Source organism: Triticum aestivum, chromosome 2D, assembly GCF_018294505.1.
Source record: "Triticum aestivum cultivar Chinese Spring chromosome 2D, IWGSC CS RefSeq v2.1, whole genome shotgun sequence".
NCBI classification, from domain to species: domain Eukaryota; kingdom Viridiplantae; phylum Streptophyta; class Magnoliopsida; order Poales; family Poaceae; genus Triticum; species Triticum aestivum.
Genome location: NC_057799.1, coordinates 611204895 through 611218192, shown reverse-complemented (window position 1 = coordinate 611218192; position 13298 = coordinate 611204895). Strand labels below are relative to the sequence as shown.

Sequence of the window (13298 nt, the reverse complement as noted above, 5' to 3'; positions counted from 1 at the left end):
GTCCTTCATTTCTTGATCATTGAAGTAGGCTTGATCATCAACCCAGTGCTGATGTTCTAGATCTTATGTATGAAATTATTTACTACTCTGTCATCTTAATTTTTTTGATACAGGTCCGGGATACCCGGGGAGAAGAGGAACTTTCGAGGATCGCATCTTCTATGGCAACCATGTATTGCTAAACCAGGATCGGTGGGACTGTCTCAAATCCATAGTAAAGCAGTGCAAAACTCCCATGCCATACTATGTCAGCACCATCACTCGCTCGGTAGTCATCAAAGGGAAGAGGAAGATGGTAAACACTTGGACTTCTTTTTTTTGCAAATCATATTTCACAAGTGAAAATGCCATCATGTAGAGATAGAGAGGAGGACAGGCGTGGTTGTGCAAATCATACTTACTTTTTTGTGTGCAAATCATGCTTATTTTTTTATGTAACATTATTTATTTCCCTGTGTAATCAATGCTTCTCAAAGGATTACAGTCAGGCCTACCTCAAAGACTATCTGCGAAAGCCCATGGTTGTGCGTGTCACCAACGAACATTTTGAAGGTTCTAAACAGGTCTTGTTCAAGATGGGCAAGAAGGATGGGCGTATGATCATGACAAACAACTGGAGAGAAGTCGTTCAGGGCGCCAAAATGAAAGAAGATCAAATGGCTATCTTCAGGTTCATGGAAAGGAGTGGAGGTGGGCTTAGGGTGAACATGGCCAGTGGCATGAGGATTCGTTGACCCATCGGAGTAGTTTGACGCTAGTTCTATAATACGTATGTAGTAGCCAGTAACTGGAAGTTGGTAGTATCAGCTTTTGGGTCTAGTAAGTGCAACTTGCTAGTAATTGGTACTTGGTAGTAACTGGTACTTTGGTGGTATAACTTTTGAGTCCGACTGGATATGAAGATCGTCCAGTAAGTGGAACTTGGCAGTAACTTGGTGGTAGTATGAACTTATGTGGAGTAATGTACTTGCTATGCAAGTCTGTTCTTATAACGCACCCTGGTACCCTCCCTGATAGAATTACCTTTATGGACTGCAAAGATATTTCCTTTTTTAGCCACAGTGATGCTCGTATTTTTAAAATCAAATCTAACCGGGTTTCATATGGATTAGATGCTACTTTCATTTTAAGCTAGTACGAGTTATTTTGAAAATGAGGTTTGTATGTGTTGCACAAAAAAATGCAATGCAAAAACAAAAACTTGCGGGTCGAAGCTTTCATATTTAAAAAATGATGTTTCTGTTATTTTCGTAATGGCATGCTGTTTTCATAAACAGAGCAAACCATCATGTTATTTTAATTTTTTTTAAATAGCGTAATTAAAAAATGTTGTTTTCAAACTCTTTAAAAACAGCATCTGTTTTCAAAATCAACATGCTACTTTCAAAACAGCATATTTAAAAAAGCATGTAACTTTTGAAATCAGCATGCTATTTTAAAAACAGCATATTGAAAACAGCATTATATTTTAAAAATCAGGATGTAAGTAGCATGCTATTTTTGAAATCAGCATGCTTATTTTAAAAAACAGCATATGGAAAACAGCATAATCAGCATGCTATTTTTAAAATCAACATGCTATTTTTAAAATCAACATGCTATTTTTAAAATCAGCATGCTATTTTTAAAATCAAGATGGTATTTTTAAAATCAGCATTATATTTTTAAAATCAGCATGCTATTTTTAAAATCAAGATGGTATTTTTAAAATCAGCATTATATTTTTAAAATCAGCATGCTATTTTTAAAATAGCATGGTATTTTAAAAACAGCATATTCAAAGCAGCATGCTACTTTTAAATCTGCATATTCATTCTATCTTCAAATGAACATGCTTTTTTCAAATGAGAATGCTATTTCTAAAATATTAGTATGCTTATTTACTATTTCAAAATAAACGATTTTCAAGGTTATTTGAAAACGAGGTTTCTATTTTGATTTCAAGTAGGTTTCTGAGGAAATCCAACGTTATATTTTCATATATATATATATATAATTTTTCGGTTTGTATTTTATATTTCAAGTATGAAATTTGACTACACTTTAAACAAATTTCAGCAACATATTATGTAGAAAATGAAAAAAAATACAGAAAACCAACTTCACTAAAAATTCATTGTTTGATAGATGTTGATAAATCATAACTAGCCGACCATGTCAACCCGTCCATAATAAAATGAGGGTGTACCAATCAAACAAGGTATTCAGAAAAATAGTGGCAGTCCATCAAATAGGTCTAATACATCATAAACAAGGTGGATCATGGCATGGAAACAATTCAGTTTGTTCTAATTTTTTCGACCCCGGAAATCCTTTTGTTTTATCTGCCTAACCTTGTGCATCTAAACATCCTGCCTCGACTTCACTTTAGCTTTCCTGCATGAAACAAAATTTGTTAATATGATAGGAAAGAAGATTTGAGCATGTACAGTACACTTGAACACAAAAAACACTAAGTTCACTGATTTTCTCTTCATAGCTGCAGAAGCTTACTTGACAGCTTTTATTCACTCAGCCTTTGGTACATTCCTAGCAGGCCTTTTTGTCTTCATCACCCCTTTGGCCTGTTCTTTACCGCCCTTCCTAGAGTCTTTCCTGGAAAAGTTAAGAAACATCAACACAGTACTAGCAAAGACCTGAGTTGTAGAGCGGACATGTAATATAGACACTAACTTCACTGGTTTTCCTCGCGCACCCTTGTTATCGTTATTTTTCTTCCTCCCAGCTTTGACATTTGGAGCGCCCTTGCGTTTCCTACAAAAAATGAAATAGATGAATCTGCAGCCAGCATCCGAAAACATGTTTAAGTACGCACAATTGTGGTAATGCCCACTTGTTTGGTTTTGCATAATCCTCTTCTGCAACCTCCAATGGTCTCTTCCTAGCCCTCCTCAGCCCACCATCTTCTGCATCTGAATCTTCCTCTTCTTCTGCATCTGAATCTTCCTCTTCTTGTGCAGCTGAATCTTCCTCTTCTTCTGCAGCTGAATCTCCATCTTCTTCTGCATATGAATCTTCCCCTTCTTCTGTACCTGAATCTTCCTATTCTTCTGTATCTGTGTTTGTCTCTTCTTCTGTATCTGCCTCTATCTCTTCTTCTGTATCTGACTCTGTCTCTTCTTTTCGCTTCTTCCTCCTTGTGACCTTTGATTTCCCCGTTTTTTCCTGTGTAAATTGAAGAAAAACATGTGAACACTCTCCGGGAGAACATATTAACATTGTAAGCATGTATGGAAATGAACAATGAGATTAACATGTGCACTAACTTCGTTGCTTTTTTTGAAGCTTCCTCTTCTTCTGTATCTGACTCTGTGTCTTCTTCTGTCTCTGAGTCTTTTCTCTTTTTGCTTCTTCCTCCTTGTGACCATTGATTTCCCCGCTTTTTTCCTGCGTAAATTGATGGAAAACATGTGAACACTCTCCCGGAGAACACATTAACACTTTAAGCATGTATGGAAATGAACAATGAGATTAACATGTGCACTAACTTTGTTGCTTTTTTAGAAGCTTTCTCTTCTTCTGTATCTAACTCTGTGTCTTCTTCTGTGTCTGAGTCTTTCTCTTTTCGCTTCTTCCTCCTTGTGACCTTTGATTTCCCCGATTTTTTCCTGCTTAAATTGAAGGAAAACATGTGAACACTCTTCCGGAGAACATATTAACTCTGTAAGCATGTATGGAAATGAACAATGAGATTAACATGTGCACTAACTTCGTTGCTTTTTTTCCCTCTCATCCGCTCGCGCCTGGATTTAATCCTCTTGTTCGATTCTTCGGTAGTTGGTCTCCCTTTTGGAATTATTTTGATTGGATTTTCCACGTCATCAGTGCAGCATTCGCGAGCAGCAGAGAAGTATGCTGGCAAAGGAACAAACGATTTCTGGCCTTCATCCAAATCAGTTTTTTCTCCATCAACCAATATACTCTGGAGGAGCTCCATCACCTGTTCTGACTGTGAATCGCTAGCTGCGGCTGTGAATAAAGCATCACTAGCCACGTTGCGTAGTTGATGATACTTATTCATGTGATCACACCATACATGAGTATTCACAGTCCTCGAGGAAGGGAACGCTGGCTTGGCATGCATTGTCCATCTTTTCTTCACAATTTTTTTTGGAAATGTGTGTACACCAAGATGATCCAGAACGCAGAATATATGTGCACATGAGTAATCCTGACTTTCCAACTCTTTACATTTACAAGCTGCAGCGTCCAGTCTTGCTCCTGTAAACAGACAAGTCACGTGATATATAAAATCCACAGGCTTAGCATCCACGCCTTGTGCATCCAACTTTTTTTGCATCCAACTCCTCACTGTCCTTACCTTCCAAGTCATTGGGATCCTTAGCATCCAGGTTTTTGGCATGCAAGTCCACACCATCCTTGCCTTCCAAGTCATTGGGATCCTCAGCATCCAAGTTTTTTGCATGCAAGTCCTCAGCATCCTTACCTTCCAAGTCTGTAGGAACCTTAGCATCCGAGTCGTTACCATCCTTACGTTGCAATTCTCTAGCATCCCTGCCATATGGGACTTTATCATATGGGACTTTACGCAAAACTCCAAACACGACCAAACCATCACATGCTACCCGGCCTGTGACCTGCCAATTTGTTCCTTCGACAATCTAACGCTTTACCCGTGGAAACATCACAGTTGTATAAATATAAGAGGTAGCAATCTCCAGAGGGTGTGCATTCAGCTTAGTGAAGGGTGTCGTATGTGTCGCTACTGCGTCTAATGCTGCTTCATTCTTAGGCATTATGGATACACAGTGCTCAACATGCTGCAACAAATCAACAAGCTGCATCTTCCTGTTCAAGTGCACATGAAGCCTTGAGTTGAGAGACTCACTCCTCTGATTACTCATCATGCCTAGGAAATATCTACCCTTTTTGTACGCAGCAACCCATTTGTGTCGCAGCTCGTACATCCTGTTAACCCATGACGACCTCTTGCCTGTTGGTTTTATTTTGAACCTAACCTTATAAGCCTCCCATCTTTTCTCAAACTCATCAACATCCCAACGAAGGTAAATGAATTCCCTAAATTCCTCAAGCTTTTTCTTGCGGAGGTGGATCACCATATTCTCCTTGATATGCCACGTGCACAAACGATGATCTGTTGCGGTCCAGACAGTAGCTATTGCTTTAGCCATTGAACCATCCCCATCGGTGATTGCTGAAATGGGTGCCGTCTGGGACATTGCCTCCAAAAATACAAGAAGAAGCCACTGGTATGATGCAACTGTCTCATCTGACACTAGACCGACCCCAAACAAAATTGTGCTGCGGTGATGGTTCAGACCAACAAATGGAACAAACGGAAGCCTGTACTTGTTAGACCGATATGTACTGTCGAACATCACGACACCACCAAAGGCAACATAGTCAATCCACGATTGTGAATCAGCCCAGAATATGTTCCTCAAATGGCCCTCACTGTCTTTTGTGTATTTTAAAAAGAATTCCGGGTCTGCTTTTTTCTGTGCAATTCATATAGGTGAGCAAATATCTAGCGTCACTGCCTTCTATCTTGCGCTTCTTCTGGATTGAAACATGGTTGTATAGATCTCGATCTATAAATCCAAGCTTGTCGGGACCTCCAGCATTCTTCTCCATTACATTCATAATCTGATGTGTTCGAAGTCCACCGACAGCATACTCGATGACATCGGCCTTTTGTGTGTCAGTCATTCTACGATGAGCCGATAAGTACGGAGTCAGGTCAGCAGGGACAAACAGATGGTTATGCTTGTCCACAAAATTCTTGACGAACTAGAGGCCACTGCTATCTTGTAGCTCAACCTGAAAAAGAGCAGGACACCCACACCGAGAAAGACCCCTCGGTGTTCTTTTTCTTGCAGCTCTGTTAAAGTGCTTAATGGCCCGCCATCCTTGTTTGCAGCACTGGTATGTCCTTCTGTATGCATTTTGTTTCGGACCCGGACCCCTGTACTTCAGATCATCCTTTCTAACACCAAACCCCTTTTTTCTCGCATAGCCTACGTAGAACATGTAGGCTTCTTCCTCAGTCCTGAAAGTCTTCTTCATAATCTCTAAGTATTCCATACACTCATTCAGGTCTGAACCAGCCATGCCTTTATTATCAATTCCTTTACCTTGCATGTATACATCATCATGTCTATGCCATCCTTGCCAGCATCCTCATTATCCTTATCATCCATGCACATACATCCATTCCTTTGGGGTCCATGGCTACGAAATCATTGTCCTTATCATCCATGCCTTTGCCTTCGTTGCCTCTATGACCCATGTCCTTGTCATCCTTGCCTGTATCACCCAAGTTTTTGCCATCGTTGCCTTTATCATCCATGTTGTTATGCTGCCAGCGAAAACAGATAGTCAATGTTACGGATGGATAGCATATGTTACTGAAATTATGCAGTACTCTGCTTAAATAATTTATTTAATTTTTCATATCAGATTCATGTACCTAACTCAGTCCTTCAAAAGCTGTAAGTAAATATGCCCTGACTAAATCCAGAAATTTGTAATTGATTGTACTAGCTCTAACTGATGATCTCCTAACTAAATCCAAAGTCCACGAGTCCTTCATATGCCTTGATAGATCCACTCTGATAGATCAATTATCTCCAAACTCCATTCAAAATTATCTCCTAACTAAATCCAAAAGTATCTCCTAACTAAATCCAAATTATCTCCTAACTAAATCCAAAATAAGTCCAAACTCCATACAAAATAATTATCTCCTAACTAAATCCAAAATATCTCGAAACTCAATTCAAAAGTATCTCCTAACTAAATCCAAAATAACTTTCTTTGAATCCAAATCTGCTGACAACTTTCTCATGCCACATAACCCTAACTAAGTCCTTCAATATGTCCTAGCTACATCCGACTTACACTTCCTTTCAATCGTAATCTCGTCACAACTTTCTGAAAACATAAACTCTAATCCTCACATGACATATCCTAAACCCTAACCAAATCCGATCGAAATCTCGTCACAACTTTTTGAAACGATAAACCCTAAACCTCACATGACATATCCTAAACCCGAATCAAATCCGACCCCTATTGGTGCTATATGCAGAAGGGACCAGAAAAGATTTGAGATGGCTAGGCACTTACAGCGAAGATCCGGCGTGAAAAAGTTGATGCACGTCGATGAGGATGATGTGGCCTCTCGGGTAGGGGAAGGTGGCGTCCGCTCGGGGGAAGGACTGGATTAGCGACTCGTCGGAAGATCTGGCGCCGCGACCCGAGTGGGGTGACTTGCGATGGAGGGGGGAGGGGAGTAGGAGCAGGAGGGGTAGACACAGCGGGTGCGATCGGCGGCGATCGAGGGTGTCGGGGGCGATCAGCGGCAATCGAGGGCGCCGGAGGCGATCGAGGGGGCCCGAGGTTAGGGCTCGAGAGGAGGAGAGAGGACGAACCGCTCGAACCGAAATTCAAAAGAGTATGCACGATGATAGGACCTCTATAATGAAGTGCTTTATTAATGTAATTAATTTAATCAAAAAAATTAGGACGAGAATACCCCTGGACCTAATTGGGCCGATTAAAGGTAAAAAAATTAGGTCGAAAATACCGTTGGGCTTAAAAAAGCCCAGTTATTGTTATCCGTTAGATCGTCCATATAATACACGTGATGTGCTCCGGTGCATATGCACCGTAAAATTTCCCCAAAACTAAGCGGCAAGAAAAGCAGAAGAGCATCAGTTCAAGCGCACACTAGTACGATGCAAGTGACAGGTACGTTTCCTCCGGAAAGCAAAAAGAGCTTCACTCAACAACAAGCAGAATCATCGTCGCCACGCCAGACGCCACTACACCTGGGCATCCACCATGACCCAACCTAGCTATCTACCTGAAACCCCGCAAGTCGTCGTCGAGTCCACACCAGATCGACGGAGCCAAAAGACGTCAACACCGATCTCAACGGAGCCCCGGCCCCAGCCGATCGAGAGGAAACAGGTAACGAAAAATCCGGACCAAATAACCGACGACACGGCTGAACCCCGATGGATACATACGCCAGCAGTTGAAGGTGGTTGCATGGAAAACAACGATGCTCAACACCAGGAACAACATATGAGTTCATGAACATAAATCGGACACTAGCAGATTCACACATCCATACGGCACTCGATAACAATCAGTCCTCGCAGCATACTGCGTGCATAGCACAATATAGGAGGAGAGCCAGGGAGCTGATGATGTCGCCCGCCACGGACCATGGTGAAATACTAGTATTCTGCGCGGAGGAGGTAGGCGGCGCCGTTGTACATGCTGTGGCCGGCGGTGGCGAGCACGAGCGCGAGGGAGGCCAGTTCACGGCTGACCCGGCTGTGGCGGCGCGGGAGCAGCAGCGCCAGCGCCGCCGCGGCCGCTTGGGACGCGGTGCAGCAGAGGATGCCGATCCAGAGGGCGCTGAAGAAGGCGGCCTTGGTGCCCGTCAGCTCAACGCACGCGCACCGCAGAACCAACGTGGCCTGCATGCAGACGACGAACAGGACAGGCGCGTGATCGATCGGTCGATCGGAAACTCGATCGGGATGTCGAGAGAAATTACCTCGCTGCATGTGAGGTGGTAGAGGCCGAAGGCCGTGGCGCAGGCTCTGAGGAGAGTGAAGCTCAGCCTGACAGAACCTGGGATGTGTGCACACATCTGATGTGATTGAAGCTCAGCGCGCACGCAGACACACACAGAGAGGGGGAAAAATCCTATACGACCTGGTCGTACGCAGCTGAACGGGAGACCCTCTCCCCCGTCTGACAGCTGGCAATACGAATCTCAAAGCAGCGGTCATCTCATTCCCCACTTCGTCGTTCTCAAATCGCGATTCTTGTAGCCAGTCCCATCTATCCAAACTCCAGCCGCCGGTGTACTCGACGCCGGCCGTGCTCCTGGCTCCTCTACTCGCGGCACGGCCAGCGTATAACGCAAGCTGCATGCCACTTGGCCGTGGCCATGCTTCTCGCCGGCGGTGTGTCACTCGCTGTTTCTCGGCATCGGGGTTCACTACATGACTCAGCCAACAAGTTCCCTGTTATTGTTGGTGTGTGCTGCAAAAAATTGAAAAAAGACAGCTCTCATTTATTTTTTTGTAATGGAGTTCGTTACCATGGCCGACTACACGGCTCGGCCGCCGTCGACAATACTATCAGTACCTTGTGCAGTTCGTCGCCATGGCCTACTTCGCGCGTGACGTAGCAGATGTCGCACGGCCGCCGCCGACGAGGGGTAGTCCGCGTAGGCATATCGAAGAGGATGGCGTCGTGCCGCACGGCCGCCGCTGGCGAGGGGTAGTCCGCGCAGGCATATCGAAGAGGACGGCGTCGTGCCGCACGGCCGCCCCAGCGAGGGGTCGTCAAATAAAGAACAGATGGGAATCGGGAAGAATAGGGATAACAGAGGCACTGATGCTTTGAGATTGATGTATACACGTGTCACGAATCGGAGGGGGTCTCACCTGGGGGAGGCGTACGACCTGGGTCGTATAAGATTTTCAGGCACATGCAGACATGCATGGGGAAGTAAAAAATTACACGATCCCCTGCTTGCCCTACTCCTCACCTTGCAGGAGGAGGGAGCTGATGATGTCGCCCACCCAGAACCAGAGCAAGGCCACGGTGAAGTAGTCTCCTCGGCGGAGGATGTAGACGGAGCCGTCGTACATGCAGTGGCCGGCGCTGTTGAGCACGACCGCGAGGAAGGCCAGGTCTTCACGGCTGACCCAGCGGTGGCGGCGTGGGAGCAGCAACGCCAGCGCCGCCGCGGCCGCCTGGGACGCGGCGCAGCATAGGGCCCCGATCCAGAGGGCGCTGAAGTAGATGGCCTTCTTGCCCGTCAGCTCAACGGACCCGCACCGCACAATCAACGTGGCCTGCATGCAGACGACGAACAGGAAACCGGCGCGTTGATCGATCGATTGGTCTGAAAGCTCAGAATTAATGTCCGAGGGGGCAAGGGGTAATCTACCTGGCTGCAGAAGAGGCGGTGGTAGTGGCCCAAGGCGATGGCGCAGGCGCTGAGGAGCGCCCAACCGCAGGCCAGCCAGTCAGAAACTGGCATCTTCTTCTTGGCCACCGTCACAGGCCGCGGAGGAGGCACCTTCTTCTTGCCGTCCATGTCTGCTAGGAGCCTAGGACTACAACGCAGCAGGCAGCACACGGTCAGCATAATTTCAACAGAAGAAGAAGGCCGGCCGTGATCGATGGGACGGAGGGGGAGGGGACTCACCCTCACTGCTCCGACTGCTAGCTTGGCGTTCGTGATTTTTGCTTTCTTCCAAGGGCCGGGTTCGACGCTTCGAGCTAGAGAGCTGCAATGGCAGGGCACGACGGGCACGCTAGGGTGAGGATCGGTTTAAGAGCAGCTGCGAGGCCGCGGTGGAAAGCGAAGACGCGTGCTGTGCCGGGCCCAGCACCCGCAACGTGTCGATGAATGGACGGCAGTGACGATGTGGCTAGGCAGAAGGAAGGGAACTGCGGGGAAGCTGTCTGGGGAGTACAGATATGTGATGTGACTGAAGCTCAGCGCGCACACACAGGCACATGCATACATACATGCATGACAGTAAAAAGCTACAGTAGTAGCTGGCTAGCTCATTTTAATTGCTACTTAATTCTCTACACAATAGCTATAAGTGAGTCGCCTGAATTTGGAATTTGGGCTTGTCGATTTTACACAATAGCTATCCCATTATCTATCTTAGGGGTGTGGGGTAGTGCAAGTTTGCCGAAAAAACCAGTCATCGCCGGACTTAGAGGGGTGACCGATGGCATCAACAGCACGGTGGTGGACGGCGGTTGAGGGGAGGACCAGGCGGGAACACCGCCGGCGGCGGGCTACGGTTAGGTCTGTGCTGGCTAGCTAGGCAGGTCTGGAGGTTGAAGAAGGCATGTGGCCGTTCATTTCCGATTGGTCGGCTCAAACCAATCGACTGACCCAAATGAAATTTTCAGTCAGACTGGTTCCTGACCAGTCCTAATTTTCTACTCCAGTAGCAACCCGCGTACTTTGTGCACCACTCACACCAGCTATGGACCCGGCCATTCCATTTGCGGTACAACCAGTTGCTTTGCCCCAGCACCCATACCCACTTAATTTTGAGTTACACTGCGTATGAGGTGGCTGCTCATCGATCGATCAGGTTTTGACGATCGATCTTGAGACCCCATGCATCAGCTTATTTTTGGCCTTGATGGCCTACTCTTGAACTACTTGCCTGGTATGTTGTTAGACTGGTATAGTTTCTCGGAAAAATAAAAGTTAAGAGTGGTATAGTTTGTAGTAAGTGATGTATTGATGTATATATATGTCGGTATTATCTTAACGAACAACCTTGCTGCATGTCAACATGTGCATTATACTAATTGCACTGTTCTATCTTTGCCAAGAATGGAAGGTGGGGCTCAAAGACCAACACAGTTTTCCTTGACCCTTGCCATCTACTCGAAGGACGTGTCAAAAGAAGAAGACGTGACGATTTAACAAAGTGTGAGTGAAGAACCAATGCAAAGCAAAGCAATCGTACTTGCAAACGAGCTAGTTGCTTTGACAGAGTGAGAATGGAGAACCGATGGAGCAAAAGTTTAGAGCTCTCAAAACATGCAGCACTTTTATTAGCGTGCAACAAAAGAAAAATCAAAGATCCTAGCGAATTGCTATTAGCTAAACAACAGATACAAAAAACACTTACGTGCGTACATCTCACTGAACGGCAATTGCTACGGCTAATAAAATGTATTTCACGTCAGCTGAGGCTCAGAAAATGTATTTCACGTCAACATAAGTTTAATTGTTAAATTAAAGTTTTAAATGTTCTTGAGAATTGACAAGAGGAACTCTAGCATTAGAAATTAAGTGAAAATTGACCTCAGAGGGGAACAGTGTATAAGAGCGCATCTACAACCGAACATAGCTAATCCGGCCCCCTACAGTCCGTGGATAGTGACCGGTCACCCCTCAAATGTCCACTTCCACAACCGGGTATCTCGTTACCAAAATCCTCAAATACATATAATTACATGAAATGTAATCTTCACCGGTGTCCGTGCTTCAAGTCCTTGTTGTTCCCTTCCATGTCCATGTCCAGCGGGCATGAGCCCTATGAAGTGAAGATGCAATCGCCGGCGAAGAAGAGCAGGACATGGGACACAGACAAACCCACATGGGACATGAGGTACCGCCGTCTCCATGCCCTAATCTTCTTCATCGGAGCCCATGGCCTCGACGCTGCCCGTCAAGGAGATGTCCACGATAGACGCGGATCGACGGACTGACCCCGTGGTCACCGTGTGCGGGTCTGCCTGCGTGACGACGTGTGACTACGCGGCTTTGGCCTCGAGGGCTGTCGCAGCATCCCGCGACCTGTGCCTCGCATGGCGGGCATGCCACGCGTTCGTAGCGAATGGACCATAAGGCATGGCGTTTACCTCTGACTTGGTGCCCCACGCCGTGTGAACGACGTGCTTGGGGGAGGAGTGGAGTAGAGTGGCCAGGGTTTCGTCCAAGAAGCGGATAGGGATGAATATATGTGGGCTTCGGAGAACATATTAATAACATGGATAGGGATTAATAACATGACATTTTTGTTAATAACTTGGCATTTTAATAGTTAATAATATGTCTTTTTTAATAGGAGGATGGCAGTTTTATTATTAAGGGCATGACACTGTAATAATTAATAACATGAAATTTATTATTAATAATAGGATGACAGTTTTATAATTAATAACATGACATTCTTATTAATCAGAGGATGGTTTTTTTTATTATTAAGAACTTGTCATTTTTAATAACATAGCATTTATTAGGTAGCAAATTATTTCCTTTTTTGTTAATATAAATTAGGATGGGAATTTTATTAATAGCATGGCATTTTATTAATAATAGGAATGTCAGATTTATCAAAACCATGGAATTTTTATTTGGTTATGCTATGGTAGTTTATTGTAGGTAGCATGGTAGAATTTATTTGCTATGCACCATTCAAAATTTTGCCATGCTATGTTAATTTTTTCATATACTATGGCAATTTATTTTAACATAACATGGCAGATTTCTTTTTTTTATTGTTATTTCACACTTATTTGTAGTGTCATTTTTTCCAAAAGTTGCCATGTTTTTTTTTCAAGGGAACAACTTTCTCAATGTTGTCATGATCCCATATGTGCCTTCTTCTTGTATATGTCATGGCATTTTCCTGGTGTACTTTTATATTGTGAAAATGAGGTCCAAACCGACAGGGGGTTAAGGCCTTTTTTTTAGTGCATGAAAATGGGCCTTTTTGGTCCATTTTGAAAGGCTT

General features: G+C 44.6%; 1 protein-coding gene across 2 annotated transcripts; it reads right to left on the bottom strand.

Annotated features, from left to right (window-relative positions):
* Nucleotides 1-8059: 8059 nt before the first annotated feature.
* On the bottom strand, nucleotides 8060-10317 carry LOC123050385 (uncharacterized). Of its 2 annotated transcripts, none has more exons than XM_044473188.1 (5): nucleotides 10226-10317; nucleotides 9965-10133; nucleotides 9154-9869; nucleotides 8555-9048; nucleotides 8060-8474 (listed from the first exon to the last, which is right to left on the bottom strand). In XM_044473188.1, exons 2-3 carry the CDS (start codon nucleotides 10112-10114, stop codon nucleotides 9549-9551), a joined length of 471 nt encoding a protein of 156 aa, XP_044329123.1. In that variant the 5' UTR covers nucleotides 10115-10133; nucleotides 10226-10317; the 3' UTR covers nucleotides 8060-8474; nucleotides 8555-9048; nucleotides 9154-9548. The 2 variants fall into 2 exon arrangements, with proteins under 2 accessions (XP_044329123.1, XP_044329124.1); XM_044473189.1 differs by having other exon boundaries at nucleotides 8555-9004.
* Nucleotides 10318-13298: the final 2981 nt, after the last annotated feature.

Excerpts from the sequence above, each read along its gene's own strand:
- LOC123050385 (XM_044473188.1), bottom strand. The coding sequence starts at position 10,114 with ATGGACGGCAAGAAGAAGGTGCCTCCTCCGCGGCCTGTGACGGTGGCC. Across the intron at positions 9,870-9,964 it reads ACCGCCTCTTCTGCAGCCAG|GCCACGTTGATTGTGCGGTG; the intron begins GTAGATTACCCC and ends GTCTGCATGCAG.